The sequence below is a fragment of the Mesoplodon mirus genome, assembly GCF_964341445.2.
Source record: "Mesoplodon mirus genome assembly, chromosome: 5".
Classification (NCBI taxonomy): Eukaryota; Metazoa; Chordata; class Mammalia; order Artiodactyla; family Ziphiidae; genus Mesoplodon; species Mesoplodon mirus.
Genome location: NC_138980.1, coordinates 154,072,085 through 154,096,041, shown reverse-complemented (window position 1 = coordinate 154,096,041; position 23,957 = coordinate 154,072,085). Strand labels below are relative to the sequence as shown.

The following is a 23,957-nucleotide window of genomic DNA, read 5'->3' as shown; positions in this document are numbered from 1 at the left end:
TAAGAAACAATGGGCTGGGAATTCCCTGGCGGTCCTGTGGTTAGGGCTCCACGCTTCTGTTGCAGGGGGCATGGGTTCAATCCCTGGTTGGGGAACTAAAATCCCCCAAGCTGCCTGGCATGGCCAAAAAAAAAAAAAGAAAAAAAGAAACATTGGGTAGATTAAGTTAGAAGGACCTTTCAATTTGAATTGATTCCTGTTTTGAGAAATATGGCAACCATAAAGTTTAAAGGCTTTCAGACTTTTTTGATTGTGACCTAAGACAAATAAGATGCATGTTGTGACCTAATATGCACATACAAACACATAATAACAACACCTACCTTTACTACAGGCATAACACTAACATCTTCTATTTCATTTTAAACACATTGCTAGTCAACACCTGCAAAACTGATTCCACAACTTGCTTATGGGTCACAATCTGCATCTTGAAAAATTGCTGGCTAAAATTTAAAGGGAGACTTGCCAGTTCTTAGGTTACAGCATTCTTTATATAGTGATTATATAATGATGATTTACATTAGTTTCAGGAGTATTTCTCGGAGACCATCAGGAAGAGTATAGCTTCAAATTTGACCCTGATGACTGCTCCATAGCCACAAATGAATAACTAGTCTTTCTTTTTAAATTAAAAAAAAAAATGTAATCCTGAACAAGCTTCTAGCTAATGCTTAGGATTTCTGCCTCTTTACCAAAATTATGACAACTTTAAACCTGATTATCATTATGCATCATTTCTTTTTATCCTGAACCATCACAAAAAAACATACCTTTCAGTTATTTCTTGACCCTCTTCTTCTAGAGGGTGTAGACTACCTGATCCCCTCTTTCCTCTTCAGTTATAAACAGATCCCTCCCCCTTATTATCCCGATGACTGTTAACATCTACTGTAGAAGATGTAAATTTCACTCCCCTCATTTTCACTCAACCAAGGAGCCTTAGCACCAAAAAGTCATATCTCCTTTCTCCTAGTTTGCTATTGCTCTTTCCAAATAATTGATAAAATACACGTCAGAGTTCTTCGTCTAAGGTCAGTGTTCTGTGACCTCAAAACTTTTATTCATCAATATTCAGTGTCCCTATGTTCACTTTGGATTTTGGCTCCTAGTGCACAGTCTTCCTCTTCACCCCTTGTTCTGCATCAGGTTAGGTAACCTTGGGGGTGCCTGTGGAAGGAACATTCAGTGTTCTGGTCTCATAGTTAAGCCCCACATTTTTTCGGCTTCTCTTCACGTTGCCTCCCTTTGTTTCTGCCTCCCAAATGTTAACTTTTTTCAAGGCTGTGTCATCAGCATTTCATACTCTTTGAATGCACTTCCTATCAGTGGCTGCAAATAAAGAAGTTGACTTGCATTTAGAAACCATTTGCACCAAAAAATATGTGTCTTCAAACCATATTAACTTAGGATTCCAAGAGGGGCAGATTGACAACCTGCACTTCTGAACTTTTTTTTTCTTTTTGCCCCTGATTGAAGTAAAAGATCCATTTGTGCTAGGTTATTGGAAGGATTGTCACTGAACTACATTATGCCTACTTAAGGTTTTTTTATGACTTACCAAATTTGGAGGTTTATGTGAGTTTCTTGGTTTGTTTCTGAACAGGACTGGCTTCCATTGTCTGAAGCTTCAGTCCTAAAGAGTTCATTGATTGAAGTGATTTATTTTAATCTCAGGGTTGTTTCCCCATTTAAAGAAACAGACAAAACACAGTGTTATCAAATCAGTGACTCTTTGGGACTTTTAAGTCTTTTGATGACTTCTGGTTTTAATAATGTGATAAATGTGCTAGCTAGTATGAGTGATTTATACTGGAAAACCAAGGTTGCTAAAATGTAGCACATCTAGAATTAAATGTATTCTTTAGCTTTATTAGAGCCAGAAAACAGAGATACACTGTATCTAATGGAATATATATCTACAGAAGTGTGGTGCCAAACAAAATTGTGACTAAATGGCATTATCCCTCAAGCCAGTAAGTTAAAATTTTGTGGTATTTCAAACAACCTGATTTAAAGCATAAAGTAGCTGGGATGAGAGAAATGAGGTGAGAAAGATAATCATAAAGTATTAGCAGTCTGAAGGTTTTAAGAACAAATAGCTCAGCAAACAACAATAATCTCGAAAATCATCAACGTATTAAGAGGTAGCCAGTTAAACACTGTATTTGCATTATTTAAAGGACTATTTCCTACCTAATTCAGGGAAAAGAATGTAACCAGATATGTTCTAGGGATCATTTACAGTACTCACCTTTATTCATTTCTGTTGAAGCTGAGTCAGTTATCCAAACTTTCATGTATTAAAGATCCTGAGTGTGAGTATAGGAATGTCAAGCATTTTATTGCTTACCCTTTATAATCAAGGGACCTGGCTGAGTCAATTTATAAAGTGTTTTATGAAAAGGAAGAAATACAGAAAATACATAAAACCGTGGAAGAGATATTTCTATTCAAAATGAGGCAGTCCACTTTTGGAGGACAGTATGCTGAGAGACATTAACCACTGCTGGATTTTTTTTTTAAGTTGGTCATCTTTAGAAGTGGAACAGTTGGTCTTTGAATTATACCGCCATAACTTTCAGAGTTGTACAGAGGTTAAAATGATGTGCAGAATAGTAGAGCTCTTAAATCTGATAGTGTTATTTTTAATTTAGGGAATAAGAAATGGTAAACTACAATGAATAAACTTCGTTACCTGCTTTATCAGATATAAGACATAAATTTTTATATTTGGCTATTGTGCTGATTTTTTTTTTTTTTAAAGAGAGAATGAAGAGAGCAGAGTCCTTGTTCTTGGGATATAATAAACCACTGTAAAGAGAGTGCAAGTACCCATACATATCTTAACCCTTGATTATTTATTGTATATTTATCTGCAGAATAATTCTTTGATATTTTATCAAGTCAGCATATCTTTGTGAATGGAAGTTTAAGCAAAACATAACAATTAGGTAAATCTGCTTCTTAAAAAAAAAATCTCATGGTGAACTAAAAGCCAAATACTTTGGGTTGTCCATATTTATAGACCCCAAAAGGTTATATTTCATGTAGTACAAAAAAGAATTTCCATTAAAAAAATTTGGAACTGTCTTCATTTGTATAAAATATAGCAATTCTGAAATTATACAGGAAGTAATCTGTAAGTGAACATAAGAAATTGTGAACCAAAGAGTCAGAAATCATTTATTGACCATCTATATATACATACTTAATATTATAGGTCATGTGGAAAGGGGAAGATACATACTAGAAGACATGATCCTTCCATCAAAAAACCACATATTTAGTTAGCGGTGCTCAGAGCATTAAGGACTTCTAAATGAGATGAAGAGTGTGTTTACCTTGGGGGTTGAAGATACTGATGATCCAAAGCTAAAGTTGATTTTTTACCTCTACTAATATTCTAAAAAGTGGAGCTCACTGATAAGATACAGCTAAATTAAGAAAGACAGAACAAAGAAATGTAACATGATTTGAAAATGACACAGATAAGTTAAACTCAACATGAATGTGTCACAATTTCAAGCAATGAAGTCTTTAGAATATTACTAGTCACGAATGTTACATCTTTGTTGGGTAAAATTGTTGCTATGCGTGTCCTTAGAAGAATAGAGGTTAACAGTTACTGAAATAACTCCTTCATGATGTTGAATAAAAGTTTCATGATGAATAAAAAAAGGATTATTCTTCATTTGAGATTAATAATTTATGTTTCATATTCTTAAATTATTAGTATTGTATATTCTTGAGGCTTTTAAATTGTCTTAATCAGTACCCATTTATTTTTGGAATGATTTATTTTTATTCTTTATTATCATTTGAATGTCCTAGTCTTAATGTTGATTATAGTTACTAATACTTCCTGCTGTAAACCACTAAGGTACTCTTTGCTCCCAGTTCTTAAAATTTAGCAGATAAGACATCATTTTTATACTTCTACTCAAAGATTTGAATGGGTAAGTTTTAATCGTCATCTTTAGTAGTCATCAAGGACAAATTATCCTGAATAAATAACTTTTTGTAGTTCTACTTTATTTTTAAGCTCTCAACAGGATGTTATGGATTTATTTCTTCATAGCAGCTGTTTGTGTGTTTGTGTATATGTGTGTAGGATTAAATAGTTAATATTAATAGTTCTAATTATATTATGTTGATATATGTTTATCCTGTCTTTACTCTTCCATGGAAAAATATGAATTTATTTCATAACAGGCTTGAATTTACTCTTTTCAGTTATTGACATTTATATATTAAAGTATTGTTTTCCATTTATCTTGCCTTTCATGTTCCTGTTATGTTCAGTTAAATGCATATTTTGATTTATCTGTTTGAGGAAATTTTCCGTAACAGTAAAGGCATTACCGTGCCTCACAAATAGACAGTGATGGGTAAAAGCATATAAAACTCTTGTCCCAGCCACCACACGTGGCCACCAGGATGATAGCAGATGAGAAGCAGGTGTTAAGTAGAAGAGAATGAGGTGATAAGTGTCTTCCAACTCTTCTCATCTGTACTGATGGATAGCATTGCTTTCAAATTAACTGCTCCAGACCTCTATAAAACAAATCTGGGTGTTACCAAGAACGTGAGATATACCCCCAACTACAAATACACCTTATAATGCAAGTGGATCTCTAGTTTCAGAAAGTTTTTAGTCAATGAAGACAAATGAAGGCACTAATTGTAGCAAAAATTGATGATATAACTACCCTCCATTGCTGTGATAATAAGTATATATTTTTAAAGTTGCTATATGATGATATATGTATTAAAAGCTGCATTATCAGTTTAGGGTTAAGACTGTTACAGTTGTAAATGTGAACATGTTTTATTAAAATACAAAGGTGACTTAGAAAACTTACATAAATATTAGTATTTCATTTTCATTGTGCTTAATTTAGTTAAAATTTCCCTTTTATCTTCAGATTTATATTTTTTCTTACCTTTTATTAATAGGTAGTATAGATCAATCAGTGTTAAAAGAATTACCCCCCGAACTCCTGGCAGAAATTGAATCCACCATGCCACTTTGTGAACGTGTGAAAATGAATAAACGCAAGCGTAGCACAGTTAATGAAAAACCAAAATACGCTGAAATCAGTTCAGATGAAGATAATGATAGTGATGAAGCTTTTGAATGTAAGTATCATATAACTTTATTATTACTTTAGAATTAAAAAGCAGATTGATATGTTTGTTTCATTTTAATTTGGGGGGTTAGCAAGAGTACAGTGATCACAATTCTTAATAATATAGTATAGCAAGTTTTTTTCTTTATACTTAAAAATGTGTGAAAGATGAGATCAGTTGGCACCAAGAAAAAAATTTTTAATGACTTATAAGTAGTGTCAGATAACACAGGTATGCCTCTGTATGCATTTAGCAAACATTTATTGAGCTCCTACTATATGCTAGGCAGTGAGAATAAAAATATAACAAATAGGATGTGGCCCCTATCTTTGAAGAGCCTTCAGTCTAATGGGGGAAATATGTAAACAATTGTAGTACAGTGAGAAGAGTGCAATGATAATAGTAAATCCAGGGTGCTGTGGGAGCACATTGGATTGGCATCAAAATTATACTGGGGTTCAGAGAACGCTTACTGGAAGAGGTGACACTTGAGTTGAGTCTTGAAGGACACGTAGGAGATAGCCAGATGAAGAAATATTTTAAACCATACTATCACTAAATTGTGAATGGATTAGCCACATTGCTAATTATCTGTGTGGTTTGGACCTGGCTTCTCCTTTTTGCCCAGCTGTGTCCTGGAATTCCTCCCTTGTTTCACTGTTTTCCAGAGCTGGCTTCTTCACTACACAGCTACCTCTCTACAACACTGTGATCACCTGTCTTTGCACTAGACTTGCTATACCTCGCCTGTCTTCCTACTGGTCCACTGAAAAAGTTCTTCTCTTTTATCCCTATCTTCCTTCTACTGGAGCAAGAGAATTGAGCCTAGCCAAGAGGGGTCAGCAACCTTGTTTGACTTAAACGGCATTCAGTGGAAACAGACTATGGGAGATCTTCACTTGTGTGCCAACTGACTTAGTCATTATGACCAAAAGAAGTGGGAAGACTGCCAGTGTGTTCTACCTTTTCCACCTAGTGTCCGTAGATTGAGGTGTGACAAGCAAGGGCAGGAAGGACAGATGCATGCTGCCATTTTAAAATGTATATCGCTGATGGAAGCCCTTCACCTCCAGAGTTTTTAATCTATGTTCATTTACTCTGATGTTCTCAAAATTGTGAGCTCTTGAGCTATGAGCAGTAGATTATGAATACTGAACAAATCTGAACAAAGTTTTAAAATTGAAATAAAATATGGCAAAATTAATCTGACATTTAATTATATGTATTAGTGTTATAATTTGTATTATCATGAGATGTGTTTACATGCAGTATATTTCAATGGCTAAAGCTAATATTTTTATTATAATCAGACATTCTGTTCATACGGGAACATACGATCTGGAAAGAGAGAGGAGGAAGGAGATCTGGTGTCCTAGAAACTCACTCCCCTTTATATACATGCCTCTGCTTCACTTTCCTTCCTTTCCCCTGATACCTCACCCATTTCTAAAGGGGGATAACTAAAAAGGAGTTCCTTAATTGCAGACTGATTTCAAATCACACTTCAACTCCAGTTAATTGAGAGTGGCTGCCTGCATTGCTAAGCTGATGAGAATTTTGTAGCTACCTCACAGTTAAGTAAAAAGGGTAGCATAATCAGAAAAAGCCCACCAAATGTAAAATAGAGGAGAGAGCCACACATGTGTCATGTTTGTCCTCATTGCAACCTCTGTTCTTTGCTTTCTGTGATGAGAGATATTGTCTTATCTTAAGGGAGCACATAATTTCATCTTAAAAGCCATGGATCTATGCCCAAAAATATTGAAAGCTAATATTAGTTAGGGAACCTGAGCTTCAGCCCCTGCTAGGAAAAACGGAAGTTTCTCTGGGTTTTTCAAGAGACCTTAGAATATAGTTCCCTGGTTTGGGGGGGTTTATTTCTGTACAAGTAACTATAGAAAAGTTGACTCTGAGGCCACTGAAATGAGTGATGAAAGAAGCTGACATAAACAACCAAATAGCCATTATACCACAACAAAAACAATGTAATAAAGATAGAGTACAATACAAAATGTAAAAATATTATGAGAACATAAGTAGCAAGCATTATCCTGATTTGAGGGAGAGAGACCTTTTTGAAACAAAATTTTATTGCAGTTTAATCAAGCTGGCTTCCTAAAAATCTAAAACTATGGAAATAGTTTTGTTGAAAGGGGGAACTATTGAGGGTTAACTTTGAAAGTTGGGCCACAAAGATTTGGATAGTCATAGCACAATTACAAAGTCTCTGGGTTGCTGGGGAAGAAGGAGGGGAGATATAAGAAGCTAAAGAGACATACAGGTGAAATTTGGAAAGGGTTAGGGTGGAAAACACCGAAGTCATATTTTACATACCTTTCTGTTGAATTCTTCCCCTGCTTCTTCCAGGGTAACAAGACATATAGAGAATGAACAGACTAGTCATAATGAATTGGGATCCTGATAGAACCTTATTGCAGCATACAGTGTATCATAGAAGTTGTGTTTCTTTTTTCCCTTAATTTGCCATTCCTTTTCTTTCAAATTGCTTAGTTTAATGAATGTGAAAAAAAAATCTCCAAGACCTATAAAAATTACCACCGATACAGCATATTGTATGTACTTGCTAACTATAAGATTTTTCAAGCATTTTCTACTCATAGAATTAAAGGATTGAGATAGATTTCTTATTAAATTAATTAAAATTCAAAAAGACTAACTAAGTCATATTTGAGGTCATAGAATACTACCTTCTGAACAAGTTTGCTTGTTAGTTGTCATTTCTCAAAGTAGGTATTTCGGTAATTGTTGAAAAAAAGTTTAGTGAATGCTATACATAAATGACCTGTTTCTCTGACACATGCATACACACCTACTTTTATTAGTATATGAGACAACCCCTCACTAAGAGAATATTCCGGGGTACACTAATCATAAAAGGGGGGAAATCCTGCCTCTCCTTCATATATTTCATAGTCAAATTTTTGCCTAATTATGAAGAAAATCACTGAAGATTTAAATACATCCATTTACATTCGTCCTCTTGCTATGCCAAACCTATGACTGCAAAGAAGAAAAAACAAAATTATCTTTGCCATGCTGTCAGTAGATTCTTGAATAGGAATAGCTAGGGCAGCATATAAAGGTAAGATTAGCCAAGGTATAGACACATTACCCACACAGAAGGACATCGACATAAGCATAGAGTGCATGGGCCAAAGGTTGGCATCCTTAAATCTAAGCCAAGTGGGGGACTAGGGACTCAAGCAAGAGTTTTGTCTTAATTACTTGGGTATTGATCATAGTTAAGGATTCAGAATAGAAGCGAGTCACAAGAAAGCAAGGGAGTGAGATTCAGATTAACAGACTAGAAAGTAATTCACTGTCAGCAACAAGTGGTCACTCCAACAACCAGTGTGTGATCCCAAGATGTAGAACATATCAGTTCTCTATCCTGGTTTTAACGTGGTAGTGCTTATACTCTAGAGCAGATATAGTAAATATTTTTCACTTGTATTCCCTCCAGTTCTCACTGGACAGGCATTTTTTTTTTTTTTTTTTTTGCGGTACGCGGGCCTCCCACCGCTGTGGCCTCTCCCATTGCGAAGCACAGGCTCCGGACGCGCAGGCCCAGCGGCCATGGCCCACGGGCCCAGCCGCTCCGCGGCATGCGGGATCCTCCCAGACCGGGGCACGAACCCGCGTCCCCTGCCTCGGCAGGCGGACTCCCAACCACTGCGTCACCAGGGAAGCCCCGGACAGGCATTTTTTAATCAGTCTTTCTTGCTGAAATATAGTGCTTTGTCTCAGGGCTCAGAATTATTCTCAACATTATGCTTTAGGCAGCTACTACCAGTTGATCAGAGTTGATGTGTCAGATGAGATCTGTTTGCCAGTTCTGCCTAGAGGCTCCTGTCAGTACTGATGATTTTAGCAGAATGCTTATACCTCTGGAAGAATGGGGAAGGGATTGAAGGTAACATACATAAATATGCTTACCTAGCACGCATAAGCTTACAAGTTGTCTCCTTGGGTTTAAGCAAGTATGTTGTTGGAGAACTGAATTCAATATGTGAGTATTTACAACTATACAGGTTTATTCTGTCTTTGTAGTTTGCGATGTTAGGTTATCAGAGTTTGTTGAATTTATAGCAGAGTTGTGGGCTTAACTTGGCTGTTAATTGACAGTATGCACGGTTACCCACATTCTGTAACACTTTCTCAAAAGTTTACTTTTCCTCCAAACCCCACTCCCCATCAACAATCCAAATGCTTAAAGGTGTTTCTGGTTTTTATCCAAACTCTAGATAAAGTTTGTTTTATATGTCTTAATTAACCCTGAAGTTCAGATATTATGTTTACTGACTCACTGAATACCTCTTTGAAATGAGCACTGTGGTTTAATTCCCAGAACATTCCTATCTACATTTATTAGCAAACCCATTTCATGTAAAATTTTCTAAATCTAGATAAATACTAAAATAAGTGATACCATTTCTGTACCATAATTTATATTTCTGCTTAAACAGAATGATTCAGAATTTCCTAGACCCACACAATGAAGATTTTTTCTTCCATGTAATTCATTTTTAAAGTACAAGTTTTAATAGTCTTTTAAATGAGGTAAATTATTTGTCATGGGGATTTGCTTCTAGCCTCTAGGAAACGACATAAAAAAGATGATGATAAAGCTTGGGAATATGAAGAGCGTGACAGAAGAAGCTCTGGGGATCATAGGAGAAGTGGCCATTCTCATGAAGGAAGAAGGAGTTCAGGTGGTCGTTATCGAAACCGAAGCCCGTCAGATTCTGACATGGAAGATTATTCTCCTCCTCCCAGCCTTAGTGAGGGTAATTCATCAGTGTCAACGGATTTCTTACATAAGCTGATTTTAAATTTAGGGCTTTAACTTTGAAGAATTTTTATACCTTTTTTATGGACTAATTAACAACTAATTTTTAATCAAGACAAAAGTTTGGATTGGCAATGATTATTGTTAAAGTATTTAATGTTCAGGAAGAAAGTGAAACAAATACATATATTTTAAGTTGTAATTACTGCATTTCAGTATTTCTTTTTGTTCATTTTAGTTGCTAGAAAAATGAAGAAAAAAGAAAAACAGAAGAAGCGGAAAGCTTATGAACCAAAATTAACACCTGAAGGTAACATTTTAGTTTGTCTTTATTCATAGTCTTCAACTTCAGTTTTCTACTTGGAATGTGGATAATAAGTTTTGGGGTTTTTTTCCCTCTGTTCCAGAAATGATGGATTCTTCAACTTTTAAGAGATTCACAGCCTCAATAGAGAATATTCTGGATAACTTAGAAGATATGGATTTTACTGCATTTGGTAAAATCATTTTAAAATATATTTATTTACCTCTAAATATAAACTGAATTTAAGATATATTTATTTACCTATGTGTTAAGCTTTCTGCCAGTTACTCTAGTGGATACAGAGGCATGGTTTGTGCTCTTAAGAAACTTGAAACCTAGCTGTGGAGTCAAGTCTAGTCTGTTATCAAGTAACTGAAAACTTTGATATAAAAATCAAATATTAAACTAGTTAAGTGTTGATAGTGTTTTTTTAAGAGTCCTGAGAGTGCAGCTACCACAGTAGGTTAGAATAATTAGGGAAGCCTTTATGCAGGTGAAACTTGAATGGGCCCTAGATAAGATGGGTACTAATATGAGCAAAGATGCAGAAATAGGAACATATTTAATTTATTCTAAAAGCCAATATTTATTAAATAATTACTGTTTGTCAGTAGTATGTTAAGTGCTAGAGGTGCAGAGATAAATACCCCAACCCCTGGCTTTAAATAATACAGAATCTAATATGGAAAACAAAATAGAAAAACAATCAGAATACAGTAGGATTAATGTAATATTACATTTACGGTAATATGTAAAGGTCATATCTATAGATCTAAAGGTGTTAGGATTATAATAAACACTGCTTACAGTGTTTAGAGCTACTCTCAACAATTTTATGCCACTTTCAGTAGATACAAACACTAATTTATACAAAAGCTAGATGGCGTACAATAATTCTGATATTAGTACATCTATTTGAAAATGCATTAAAAGGTATATTACCCTTTATTTTAAAAGTATTTGTTTTTGTGACAGTTACTTGCCTAAGTATCATTAATGCATTTCCCCATTATTTGAAATATATGTCTCATCATTTCTAAAACTTTCCAATTCTGTGCTGGGAAACTGTCTTCCATGTCATTTAAGATCCCAACAGGATGTCATATGGCACTCTCAAATTAGGATAATTTGAGAAGGAGTTATTTACAAAGAGACTGATTACAAAGATGGGGGCAGAATACAGCCAAAACCCAGACTTGGAACTTTTACCATCCCTACACCCAAAGGAACAAGGGTAAAGTGAAATCAACAGAACTCAGTCAATAGGAAAAGGAAAAAAAGTTGTAGAATAGGTTGCCATGAAAAAAGAAGTAATCTTTTGGTCAGAGGACATAGGCAGCGTGAGCAGACCTTGCAAGGAAGGAGTCAGGGATATAAATACCCTGACCTCACTCTCCTTCTCTTTGATCTTCTGACAGGGCAACCCACTGGCTGAACCCAAACAGAAGCCAGAGGGCATGGGAGACTGTTGATGTAGTCCATACAGGTCAGCCTCCTGGGGCAGACAGTTTGGTTGAGAAGGGTCATAAAGTAGTAAAGATAAGATATCTCATCTTCCCATCTTAGCCAGAGCTCTAATTTTAACCTCTGCCCCCTTTCAGGGTTTGCTTGAGGTTTACAGAGGCATCTTAGGATGTTATTTTAGTTTGTTTGTATATCCAGAAATTATTAAGAAGTAAAGCTTTCTATTTTGAGCTGTTTCTTTTACCTAAACTGTGTGTTTGGATTGGTTTTTCAGGTGATGATGATGAAATTCCTCAGGAACTGCTGTTAGGAAAACATCAGCTTAACGAACTTGGCAGTGAATCTGCTAAAATTAAAGCAATGGGTATAATGGATAAGGTATCTACTAAAGTAAAATTTATAACTTTACTTAATTGAAATTAAAGTTTTAAAGGTAAATTGCAAAGTTTACATAAAGTAAGTAATGATGAAAAGAAAATTCATGGTTGCCTTCTGAGAGTGTAACAGAATTATTATTACTATTTTTAAATAAATTTATTTATTGTATTTATTTATTTTTGGCTGCATTGGGTCTTCCTTGTGGTGCACAGGCTTCTCATTGCACTGGCTTCTCTTGTTGAGGAGCACGGGCTGTAGGTGCATGGGCTTCAGTAGTTGTGGCTCTCGGGCTCTAGAGCGTAGGCTCAGTAGTTGTGGCACACAGCTTAGTTGCTCCACAGCTCCCAGACCAGAGATCGAACCTGTATCCCCTGCATTGGCAGGCAGATTCTTAACCACTGTGCCACCAGGGAAGTCCCCAGAATTATTTCTTAGAAAAAAAAAAAAAACAACAAAGCTTGAATCAAAGAAATATTCTGCAATCATTCGAAAGAAAATCATTTTTGCATTGAAAGAGGCATAGTCCTGGATTTTTGTCACTGTTTATTTTTTTCATTGTCTTACGTATTTAGATGATTTAAATGCAGAAATACACTAAATTTTTCTTTGACATTTCCTTTAGCCATTTACATTGGTGAAAGAGTAAAGCCACGGTTTTAACACATTAATTGTTGGAGTTTTTTTTAGTTTATTTATTGAAGTATAGTTGATTTACAATGTGTTAATTTCTGCTGTACAGCAAAGTGATTCAGTTATACATCTATATATATTCTTTTTCAGATTCTTTTCCATTATAGTTTATCACAGGATATTGAATATAGTTCCCTGTGCTGTACCTTGTTGTTTATCCATCCTATATATAATAGCTTGTATCTGCTAATCCCAAACTCCCAGTCCTTCCCTTCCCCACTCCCCCACCCCCTTGGCAACTACAAGTCTGTTCTCTATGTCTGTTAACACATTAATTGTTAATAAGCACAGAACCTCATTGCTGTAGGCTTTATAATAACTTTCGTGAGTTGTCTTTCCTCTGAGCTCTGTGTTGCTGAGTAGTCTCATTACACTAATGGAATAGCAGAATATTTTTTCATTAATAATAACTTTAAACAATAGTGCAGCATCAAGGGCTAGCTTCCCATAATCTTTATGAGCTACCAGTCACCCCCTAAACCACTGCATGATTGCTATGCAAATATAATTTCAAGACAAATCCTCTCTCCTCCTCTTCTAATCAGGCTCCTCTTATATAGAATTATCTACTTGTCTTAAGTTTCTTAGTCTATAATGTAGAGATAATGATTTGTTCTCCAAGAATAGTAAAAGAATTAATAGAAGACTATATTTACCTGAAGAATTTATCCTCTTAACAAATTAAACTTATTTATTGAGTTTTAAAGTAGACTGGGAAATATTTGAACGTTTTTTTCCAAAGTTAAGATATAATCACTTATTCATTTTGTATTCATTTATATTAGTTTCAGGTGTACAAGGTAACAATTCAATATTTGTATGTATTGCAAAATGATACAACAGTAAATCTAGTTAACATCTTCACCACACATAGTTACAGTTTTTTTCTTATGATGAGACCTTTAAGTTCTATTCTCTTAGCAACTTGCAAATATAAACTGCAGTATTATTACCTATAGTCACTGTGCTGTACATTATATTCCCAGGACTTACTTATCTCATAACTGGAAATTTGTACCTTTTGACCACCTTCACCAACTTCACCCACCCCCAGTTCCCACCTTTAGCAACCACCAATGTGTCCTTTATATCTCTGAATTATTTTTTTTTTAGATTCCACATATAGGTGAGATCATAATGGCATTTATCTTTCTCTGTCTGACTTACTTCTCTTAGCATAATGCCATCAAGGTCCATCCATGTTGTTGCAAATGGCAAGATTTCCTTCTTTTTCATGGCTGAATGAATACACACACACACACCACATTTTCTTTATCCATTCATCTACCAGTGGACACTTTGGTTGCTTCCATGTCTTGGCTATTGTAAATAATCCTCTACTGAACATGGGGGTGCATATAGCTTATGAAGTTAGTGTTTTTGTGTTCTTCAGATATGTACCCAGAAGTGGAATTGTTTGATTATATGGTAATTCTATTTTTAATTTTTTGAGGAGCCTCCATACTGGTTTTCCATAGTGGCAGCACCAATTTACATTCCTACCAACCATGCACAAAGGTTCCTTGAGTTTGGTTTTTAAAGCTATACAGACATATCACATAATTAACCAAGAATTAATGTACAATTAGTTCACATTGCTATTACTGTGTGCAGTGAGGGACATGTTGATTTCTTTTGTATACAGGAATATGGCTTCAGTTTTCTGAAGTGCCAATGCCAATCTTAGGTTTTATTTCATAAGTTCTATAGTTACATGTAGCTAATATTTCTATTTCAAAAGGTGAATTTGCTGAATATTTTCAAAGCATGGACAGTTTACCAAAAGTCTCAGTAGTTTAATCTGTTGTGAAATTATCTAAAGCAATATTTGGGGGAAATTTTTTCTGGAAGCCAGCATAGGAATAATCAAAATGTACTTAATGTCAGGTTATTCTATTGATGCTCCCATTTGACTCTCCTGGCTCATTCCAGTAAGTGTCCTAGCTGCATGATAAGAGTCTAAAAGGAGACGTATTCAATCAAGGGAATGAGTAACAGTTGCTTCCTCACAGAACCTCTAAATCAACTATTAATTTTTTAAATATAGAAAACATTATTTGTAAGAAATGAAACAGATATTTTAAAAATAAGAAAAATTTCTACCAAATAAAGCAGTGTTATCACATTTGTAACTTTTCTCATTCTCAGATTCAGGCTTCTGTTATTCAAAATATTACCTGGGATTTTAAGACACCCGCTAAATAACATTGTAGTGTGGAAACCATGTTATAATTAATTCAACAGATGAAATGTTTAGAGAGTGTGTGTTTGTGCCTGTGTGTTCGTATGCATGTTCAGTGTCACTTTCATAAGAGCAAAGGACCAGACATCAGAACAAATTCAGTCTTAACTAGCTATGTGGTAAGATTTGAGTTAATAACATACATACGTGCCCATTCTGTGTTTGCTATCTGTCTTTCGAAAACAAGTAATTAAGTTCTCTACACAATCATTTTAGTAGAGGATCTAAGTAGGAAAGTTTTATTTTTCCACTCTTTAAGAGGGTGTTAATGCTGTATATTCCATTGGCCAAAGGGAATAATTGTACAGAATAGTTCTTGAATAATTTATTACATTTACCAATGATTGATGAAAGAATTTATGCTTCAATTTTAGCTTTCCACTGACAAAACTGTGAAAGTCCTAAATATCTTGGAGAAGAATATTCAAGATGGGTCAAAGCTCTCCACTTTGTTAAATCATGTAAGTTTAAGATCCATGTTGTTAATTTTACCCTTTCTATTGTTAAGATGTAACATTTTTCATATGGAATTTGATTTATAGGGAAAATTCCAAATTTCATTAATTTGAGCTTGTTACCACATTTACTAGTTCACATTTAGCCTTGCAGTTAGAATTGGATTTTTAGCTGTTTAAAATTAATGTTACACATTATCAATTCACAGCTTTGATACAAATAAGAATAGTAACAGATGTAAATTCATTCAATTCAAAAGACCATTCTTTAATCTTAATCCTTTTGTAAGTGGATGAGTGTTTAAAATGTCTTTTCATTTATAAAATGTTAGTAGGTAGTAATTCTTTTCATTGACCTTCCCTGGAGAAATAAATAGCTGGAAACCTTATGGTGATTTCCTAATGTATCCTAAAATGTTAATCCTTATGTATTGTTTTTATATCTAGCTCAAATGGTTGTTGAAAGGATGTTAAATAAATTAATTCATGTAACCTGCTTAACAATGTCTGGCACATTATAAGTTCTCAATAAATGTTAACTGCAACTGTCGTTACATTTTAGTATGTTTTATCAAAAGCAGTGGCAACGTGGTATAATGATTTATGAACTGGGATCTACCTTCCTAGCATTATAGCAGACTTTCAAAATCATATGTGCATTTGAATTGATCTTGGTGTCTAACATTAATGAATTCAAACACTAATGCTTATAGGAATTTAATGTAAGAGATAAGGATTTGGGAATGTTTTGAGTTAATGAAATTTCTTTATTTTTAAATGACTGATTACAAAAGTAGTGTATTATAGAAAATTTTCAAAACACAAAAAACAGAAAGGTTCAATTTTCATCCAGCAGTAACCACTGTTAACAGTTTTGGTAGATAATACTTCCATTCTCATATGTACATACATACTATATGTATTTAGCACATGCACTGGATTATATCTCGTGAGGGAAATGTTCTTGATGTTTGCAGAAGCCACAGGAGTGCTAAGTGATCTACATGGAATTTAAAAATGTAGAGAAATAATCTCAGGTGGTATTTCTATGCTTTATTAAATATATCCATATTTTTCCAGTGCCCTTTTTAAATTAGTTTTTGAATCATAGAAACTAAGGGATTAGAGGACCTATAGTGGCAAGTTTTATTTAAAACACTTTGGCAAGAAATTGTGGTAAATATGAAGAATCTACAGTTCTGGAGAACTGGCTGACTCAGTTTTAATGAAATTATTTTCATTCCTGAAAACCTGAGCACTATTTAGTGTGTTGCATTTAAGCCTTAATGTTTGATACGAGTGATGAACCTCCTAAACTGACTCTTTGAAATGGCAATTTCAATATCAAAGAAAAGTTATTTATTTTTTTAAGTAGGTATGTAAGTAGTAAAATGAAAGAAAGTTAGAGATAGAGTTTTTAGGCATTAGTGATTTAGAAAGCCCTTCTCTGTTTTACAAATATTATACTTTTATTTATTCCTTTTCCCAATGTTATAAGCTTTGAATAGCATGCATACACAAGTATTCCTAGAACATAAAGTTGCTAACTAAGGATGTGATAGAAGAATTTTCACTTTAAAAGTAAGATTAAAGGCACTTTTTCCCAATTGTAATGCAGGTTGCTGATGTGTAAATTAAAATATAGTCTGTCAGTTGTTGAATTACCTATTTTAGAAAATAAATTATGTTTTCAGTAGTCTACATAATCACCACTTTTTAATCTCAGTTTCAAAAATACAGTATTGTTGAAAAACAGTTATTAGGAGTGATTGAGTCGATAACATTTTACTACTTTTAAATAAGGGTCTATCCTTTGTTGTTAATTTTTGTTTTTGTCTCACAAGAGCAAGCAGAACTAAAAAGCTTTAATATTATCATAATGTTTTTAACCCCAAACACAAAATGATTTATGTATAATTATGATCTTTAGCTAAAATCGTAGATTTGCATAAATTACACAGAAGATAAACATAACTATAAGTTTGTTATTGGAATGTCATTTAGTGGTGAAATTAGGAGATAAGAGTACATTATGTTTGAAAACATTGAAACAAAAATCATACTTAATGTAATATAAGTATTTGTACTTCATTCCTGATATTCTTTAAATATACACACACCATAACTCTCACCAAGTTTTCAACTGTGAAAATCAAATATATTATAATTTTTAAAAATATTTTAACCTATAAATGTGTTTATTTCCATTTCATTAACAATCTACTGTTTTATAGAATAATGATACTGAAGAAGAAGAAAGGTTATGGAGAGACCTTATTATGGAGAGAGTGACAAAATCAGCAGATGCCTGTCTTACGACTATCAACATTATGACATCCCCTAACATGCCAAAAGCTGTATATATTGAGGATGTAATCGAAAGAGTTATACAGTACACTAAATTTCATTTGCAGAATACACTTTATCCTCAGTATGATCCTGTTTACAGATTAGATCCTCATGGAGGTTAGTTCGCCCTTTTATACTGATAGTTTTTTAGTATAATATCAAAATTACCTGTTATATAATTTTACCACGTCGGATGGGTCAGAATGCAGTGACTTAAAATGGCACCAAAATTGTTTGATTATATAAATTGTAATAAACACTGACTTACATTTGACTAGAATATAGAACTTGTTTTAATCCAGTACTTGTTCAGTAATAATTTCTTTAGCAACTATTTACACATAATAAGAAGTAATTTCTACTGGTCTGAGATTTTCCCAGATAATAGTAGCTTCTGGTTCCATTTATCACTCCCCCCAAATTTTATCCAAAATATTATCTACAAAATGGATTGATTAAAGATATATAATTCTTTCTCTTATTTATAATCTTTATAAATTAGTCATGTATATTAACATGTATACATTTAAAGAGAGGAGGGTAAACGTGGATCACGAATACCTACCGTTAATTACCTGTTGTTTAATTATTGCAAGTTGATTTCAAGGGAAGTATAATCTTAATATCCTGCTCCAGTCAGTGGAAAAAAATAGAAATAAAGTAATCCTTAAGATACAAGAATTTAATAGCCATTGAAATGTACCATGAATTATCTGTTATAAGAATGTTGACTTTCTAACTGAATATTCCCTAAAGAATAATTTTCTCTTTTAATAAATAGACAGCTTTATTTGCCAGATTGTACTTTTATATGGGGGGGGGAAAGGTGTGTTCTTTTAATTCAGAAAGCAGCTTTATTACTTTTTAATAAACATTATTAAAAGTTGATATATTCCTTGTTTTGAATTTTTTTCATTTTAGGAGGCTTATTAAGTTCAAAGGCAAAACGGGCTAAATGTTCTACCCATAAGCAAAGAGTAATAGTAATGCTTTATAATAAAGTTTGTGACATTGTTAGCAGCTTATCAGAACTACTAGAAATACAGCTTCTTACAGACACAACAATTCTTCAGGTAAGTTTTTTTCAAGCATTTTCCATATTTCTAGACCAAAAAAATAAAGGAGAATAAGGGACCTAACTGAGTTCAGTATAACCTCTCTCACTCAATAATAATACCAGCACTATGTTAATTTTTTCCATTCAGAGTATTTTATATCTAAATGGAAGAAATAAGAGTCTAGGGCAGTTTTAAAAGAAACATTTGGGGCAGAAGACAGGTGAATGTAGTATAAATTCTAAACTGTAAATTATTTGAAAGATAAATGATCATTTCCTTTAAAATGTGTCAGGATGCTTCTTCCAGAACAGTGAACTATTTTTTGTTTTTTACATTCCTGCGACATTTATCAATCCAGAAGTTAGAAATCAGAGGAATGGCAGCTATGAAGGAAGGTCTGTGCTAATTTGCTTGAGGGTGAAAGGGAACAAAAGGAAAAACTAGGTGCTGATTGATGAGGGAAAAGAAAATGCTCTCAGTGTTTTCCAGAAGTTTATGAATGCTTTGGGATTTAGTAAGGTAGAATGGTCCTGAAATCTATTACAGATGTGTACTGATTACTGTCTGTGTCTGTGCAGGTATCATCAATGGGAATAACACCATTTTTTGTGGAAAATGTCAGTGAATTACAATTGTGTGCCATTAAGTTAGTCACTGCAGTAAGTATAATCAGTTAACACTTATAAATATTTTAAAATATTTCAGTTAATAATTTATTAATATTTACTATAAAATCAATTATTTTAAATCATTTAAATCTTGGCTTACATTTCATACCCAAGATATCGTATTCCTCTAGATGAAACTAGCATACTATGACTTCTACAAGAATGTCATAATTAATGATAGAAAAGTTGAGCAAATTAAGTCATTGCCATCGAAAATGATGAAAACATTTTCATTCTAAATGGCAGATAATATTTTTTATCACATGGTATAGTATCATTTTTGTTTATTTTCAAATAATTATAACAAACTTAATTTGGAATCTTATAATTACTAAATAGGTATTCTCAAGATATGAAAAACATAGGCAGTTAATTTTGGAAGAAATTTTTACGTCACTTGCAAGATTACCTACCAGCAAGAGGAGCTTAAGGAACTTCAGGTAACTAACTATAGCAAAGTCCAAGTATAATGAAGAACTCCATTGTACTGTAGCCATCATATTTTAATTCTTTATCATTTCTGTCTGATTTTTATTTTAATGATCAAATAAAAGAGAGGCAATTCAGTCTCAGAACAGCGTGAAGAATACCTTAGGTGTGAGAAATAACAATGCACATTTTAGAGACTTAAAAAAGATTCAGTGATTCTCAAGTGTAAAGATCTGGGGCAAGAATTTTCAGTCTTGACGTTATTGACATTTTGGGCCAGATAATAATTTATTTGCAGTGCTGTCCTGTACATAGTAAGATGCTTAGCAGCATCCTTGACCTCTAATAGATACCAAAAGAAATGCACCTTTTCAAATTACGATCACCAAAATTTTCACTAGACACTGGCAAATGTCCTCTGAAGGGCAAAATCATCCCTGGTTAAGAACTATTGGCCTGTGAGAAGAGCAATAGGAAATACGGCTCCAGAGTCAGAGGCAGTTCAAGGATTTTATAAGCCTTACGAAGGAACTTGAACTTAATCCTTTATACAGTAGTAAGTCATTACATAATATTTTAAAAAGAGAGCTGAAAAATTACTCTAACAGAAGTATAGAAAATAGACATGATGATTAAACACTCTTAATCACTAAGCACAGAGTAACTAAGGAATGTTATCCACTGCTGTGGTCAGCATTATTACCTTTGTTGGCATAGGTAATCATCATCATTTTCATAACTATCATTATAATATTCCTGGCTGATTAAATGTGTTGACCTAGCATATACGGTTATATTTAGATTGCTTTGAAGGCTGTCTTCTGTAAAATAATTGTTTTTATCTTAATTTTTTAGACTGTGTATTGATAAACATCTATTGTCCATTAAAACCTGAAGAAAAGCTGTCAACATCTAAAGGAATTCTTACGTTTTTAACTATCTTTTTAAACAAAAAGATTTAAAAGTTGATATTTTATATTCTATGTCATAAAATATTCTATAGCATACAATATATTCTATGTCACTCATACTCTAACATATGATCAGGAGCTGACTGTAGCAGATTTTTTTTTTTTTTTTTTTTTTTTTTTTTTTTTTTTGTGGTACGCGGGCCTCTCACTGTTGTGGCCTCTCCCGTTGCGGAGCACAGGCTCCGGACACGCCGGCCCAGCGGCCATGGCTCACGGGCCCAGCCGCTCCGCGGCATGTGGGATCTTCCCGGATTGGGGCACGAACCCGTGTTGCCTGCATCGGCAGGCAGACTCTCAGCCACTGCGCCACCAGGGAAGCCCCTGTGTAGCAGATTTTAATAAGAAAATGAATACCAGAATGCCTGGGCATTGGGAAATCCTGAAGACTTCTCATTTTAAAAATCATTTTGAAAAATATTGATATTTTTCAGAATATCTGCAGTACATATATAAAGTATAGAATTTTATATTAAATACTGCATTTTTCCTTTGACTATTTTAATTACCTATGCATAGGCATTTAGTTGGTTTTTTGATAAGTTAGAAATAATTAGACTGAAGGACACTATTATAAGCAGTAAAGACAATGCCTAGAAATATTGGTAAAGAAAGCATCCTGAAACTTTCAGATCATAGATGACATGTAAAATGAAATTCTCTTCATACTCTGTAAGATTTAAGTATTTTCTTCTCCATTAAAGGTTAAACAGTAGTGATATGGATGGAGAGCCTATGTATATTCAGATGGTTACAGCACTGGTTTTACAACTAATTCAGTGTGTGGTACACTTACCATCATCAGAGAAGGACTCTAATTCAGAAGAGGACTCAAATAAAAAAGTAAGGAATCATTTGTAAGTTTTATAACTGTATTTTTATAGGAGGAAGCAACTATATTCTCTGCCATTGTTATAAAACTGAAGTTCTTAATTAGGCCTTCATGACTGGGCTTACAGATCGTTGTAGAGCGTTAAACTAAGTTTTAGGAGACTTGAGTTCTTGTCCTGACTATTATATCCACCAGTCATGAAACATACAAATCATTTTAATCTGAGTTTGTTTCTTCAGCTATAAAATGGGAATGATAATACCTAACAAGCCTACTATTACAAGTTGTAAGACTCAAGTGAGATATTGAATGTGAAAGTGAATAATATTATAATTATAATATGTAGTATCTATAATCACATACAGTAAATAATCGTTAATATAATTAATGTTAAATTCATGCAGAAAATGAGTTTATGCCCTCACTATTGAGTAACTTATAGCTAAGATTTGCTTTTGGTTTTGTAGCTCTTACCCATCAACACTTAAAATTTTTCTAAGTTTTATAGTTTTACCTCAAAGAAGTTCAAAAGAAAGAGGGATAATTTTATTTCCTAATTCTGTTATAGTCGTGGCTGTGTGTATAATAATAAATAATAAAGTGACTGGTTAATAAAGTATAAAATGAATATCAAAAATGTTGAGGTCCCTGTTCTCCCCTTCTCCTAATCTTACTGTTCTCTTTTCAGTTTTTCTTTCCTTACCATTGGTGAATGTTTATCTTCATCCATTTATTTATTTATTTTTCTGTATAAATTTGATACAGAATTTTTTAATTTACATAAATGATATAGTGACATATTTACAGCTAATTTTTTCACTCACCATTGTTTTTAATACATGTAACTAATGCTAGATTCTTTTTGATTTAGGTTAAACACATCATATATGACATACAACAACTTGAAGCAAAAGTTTCTCTAGATATACTTAGAAATAGAATATTAAATCATAGTGTACATGCACTTTTAACTTCACTGGAACTTGTCAGTTTTCTCACTAAAGTGGTGTTCTAGTTTACATTCTTACATTTTGATTTTGCCTAGTCTGGTTAGTATGAAATGATACCATGTTTTATTTTGCATTTTTCTGGTTACTAGTGAACTTTTTCATATATTTATTCACTTTTGGGGTTTCCACAAATTTGAATTAACTATTTATATCCTGGTCTTTAAATTTCTAATGAAGGAGTTGAATTTTTTTAGTATTATATTCTAGCATTCCATAAGCTTGGAGCTTCCAACTTTTTTTGAAATTCTTTTTGTGTTGATATTTTCAATCAAAATTGTTCTGATCGTGATAAACAACTGTTGATATTTCATTTGTTAAACACATTTGTCACTCTTAACATATTTTAATAAATAAAAATGGACTCTATCAATATTTTTATTTAGTTTCTATGAAGTATTGAAATATATTTAGTGGGCTAATTGTAGCTTCTCTTTTTATATATAATAGTTAAGATTTTTAGTATTTAAATGTATTGCCCCTATATTCAGTAATAACATGGCTATAGCAACTGAAATAATTTGTATGTTGGTTATTTCTTACATCTGTATAAATTCATTTTTCTCAATCTAGGTTGACCAAGATGTTGTCATTACCAATTCTTATGAAACAGCCATGCGAACAGCCCAAAACTTCCTTTCCATCTTCCTTAAAAAGTGAGTAAAATTAACATAATCTGATTTTTATTTTTGCAATATAGAGAATAGTTCATTTATTTTATGTAAAAGATTAATCCAACTTCCTGCCATAATCTGAACCTTGACTATATCTCACTGACCCCGATTTCCTTATCTTTAAAATGAGGAAATTAGAATATTAAAAATCTAAAATTTTATGAACTTGCTCATATGTTGAACTACCAAAGTTAAAGTTCTAGATTGAAATTCTATAATTTTTTTTCAGTGAATTTTGGGACTTTCTAATTGAATAGGAAAGTTTGGGGAGAGAAGTTTCCTTAACTTTTATAAGAATTTATAGTAATCTCATAGAAAAACAGTGGTCATTATTTAAAATGTGTTACACTTGCCAGAAAATTATGTTAATGTCAATAAATGAATTCCTTGTAGTAGGGGAAAAATGAAGATTGAGAAACAGATTCATTTTAAACCATATTTTATTTAATGTACTGTCTTATACCATGTTTAGATATGAGAGAAGAGGAAAACTTAG

The 23,957-nt window shown here is 33.3% G+C and overlaps 1 protein-coding gene across 2 annotated transcripts in view; it reads left to right on the top strand.

Moving 5' to 3' along the window:
- NIPBL (NIPBL cohesin loading factor) overlaps positions 1 to 23,957 on the top strand; it is a 198,224-nt gene that overhangs the window by 120,792 nt on the left and 53,475 nt on the right. For both annotated transcript variants that reach the window (XM_082621433.1, XM_082621434.1), the window contains exons 11-22: positions 4,960 to 5,142; positions 9,747 to 9,941; positions 10,182 to 10,253; positions 10,351 to 10,440; positions 11,986 to 12,089; positions 15,396 to 15,482; positions 17,711 to 17,942; positions 18,747 to 18,898; positions 19,462 to 19,542; positions 19,891 to 19,991; positions 21,653 to 21,791; positions 23,361 to 23,443. In XM_082621433.1, coding sequence (XP_082477559.1) covers positions 4,960 to 5,142; positions 9,747 to 9,941; positions 10,182 to 10,253; positions 10,351 to 10,440; positions 11,986 to 12,089; positions 15,396 to 15,482; positions 17,711 to 17,942; positions 18,747 to 18,898; positions 19,462 to 19,542; positions 19,891 to 19,991; positions 21,653 to 21,791; positions 23,361 to 23,443 — 1,519 coding nt within the window. The remainder of the gene's footprint in view (positions 1 to 4,959; positions 5,143 to 9,746; positions 9,942 to 10,181; positions 10,254 to 10,350; positions 10,441 to 11,985; positions 12,090 to 15,395; positions 15,483 to 17,710; positions 17,943 to 18,746; positions 18,899 to 19,461; positions 19,543 to 19,890; positions 19,992 to 21,652; positions 21,792 to 23,360; positions 23,444 to 23,957) is intronic.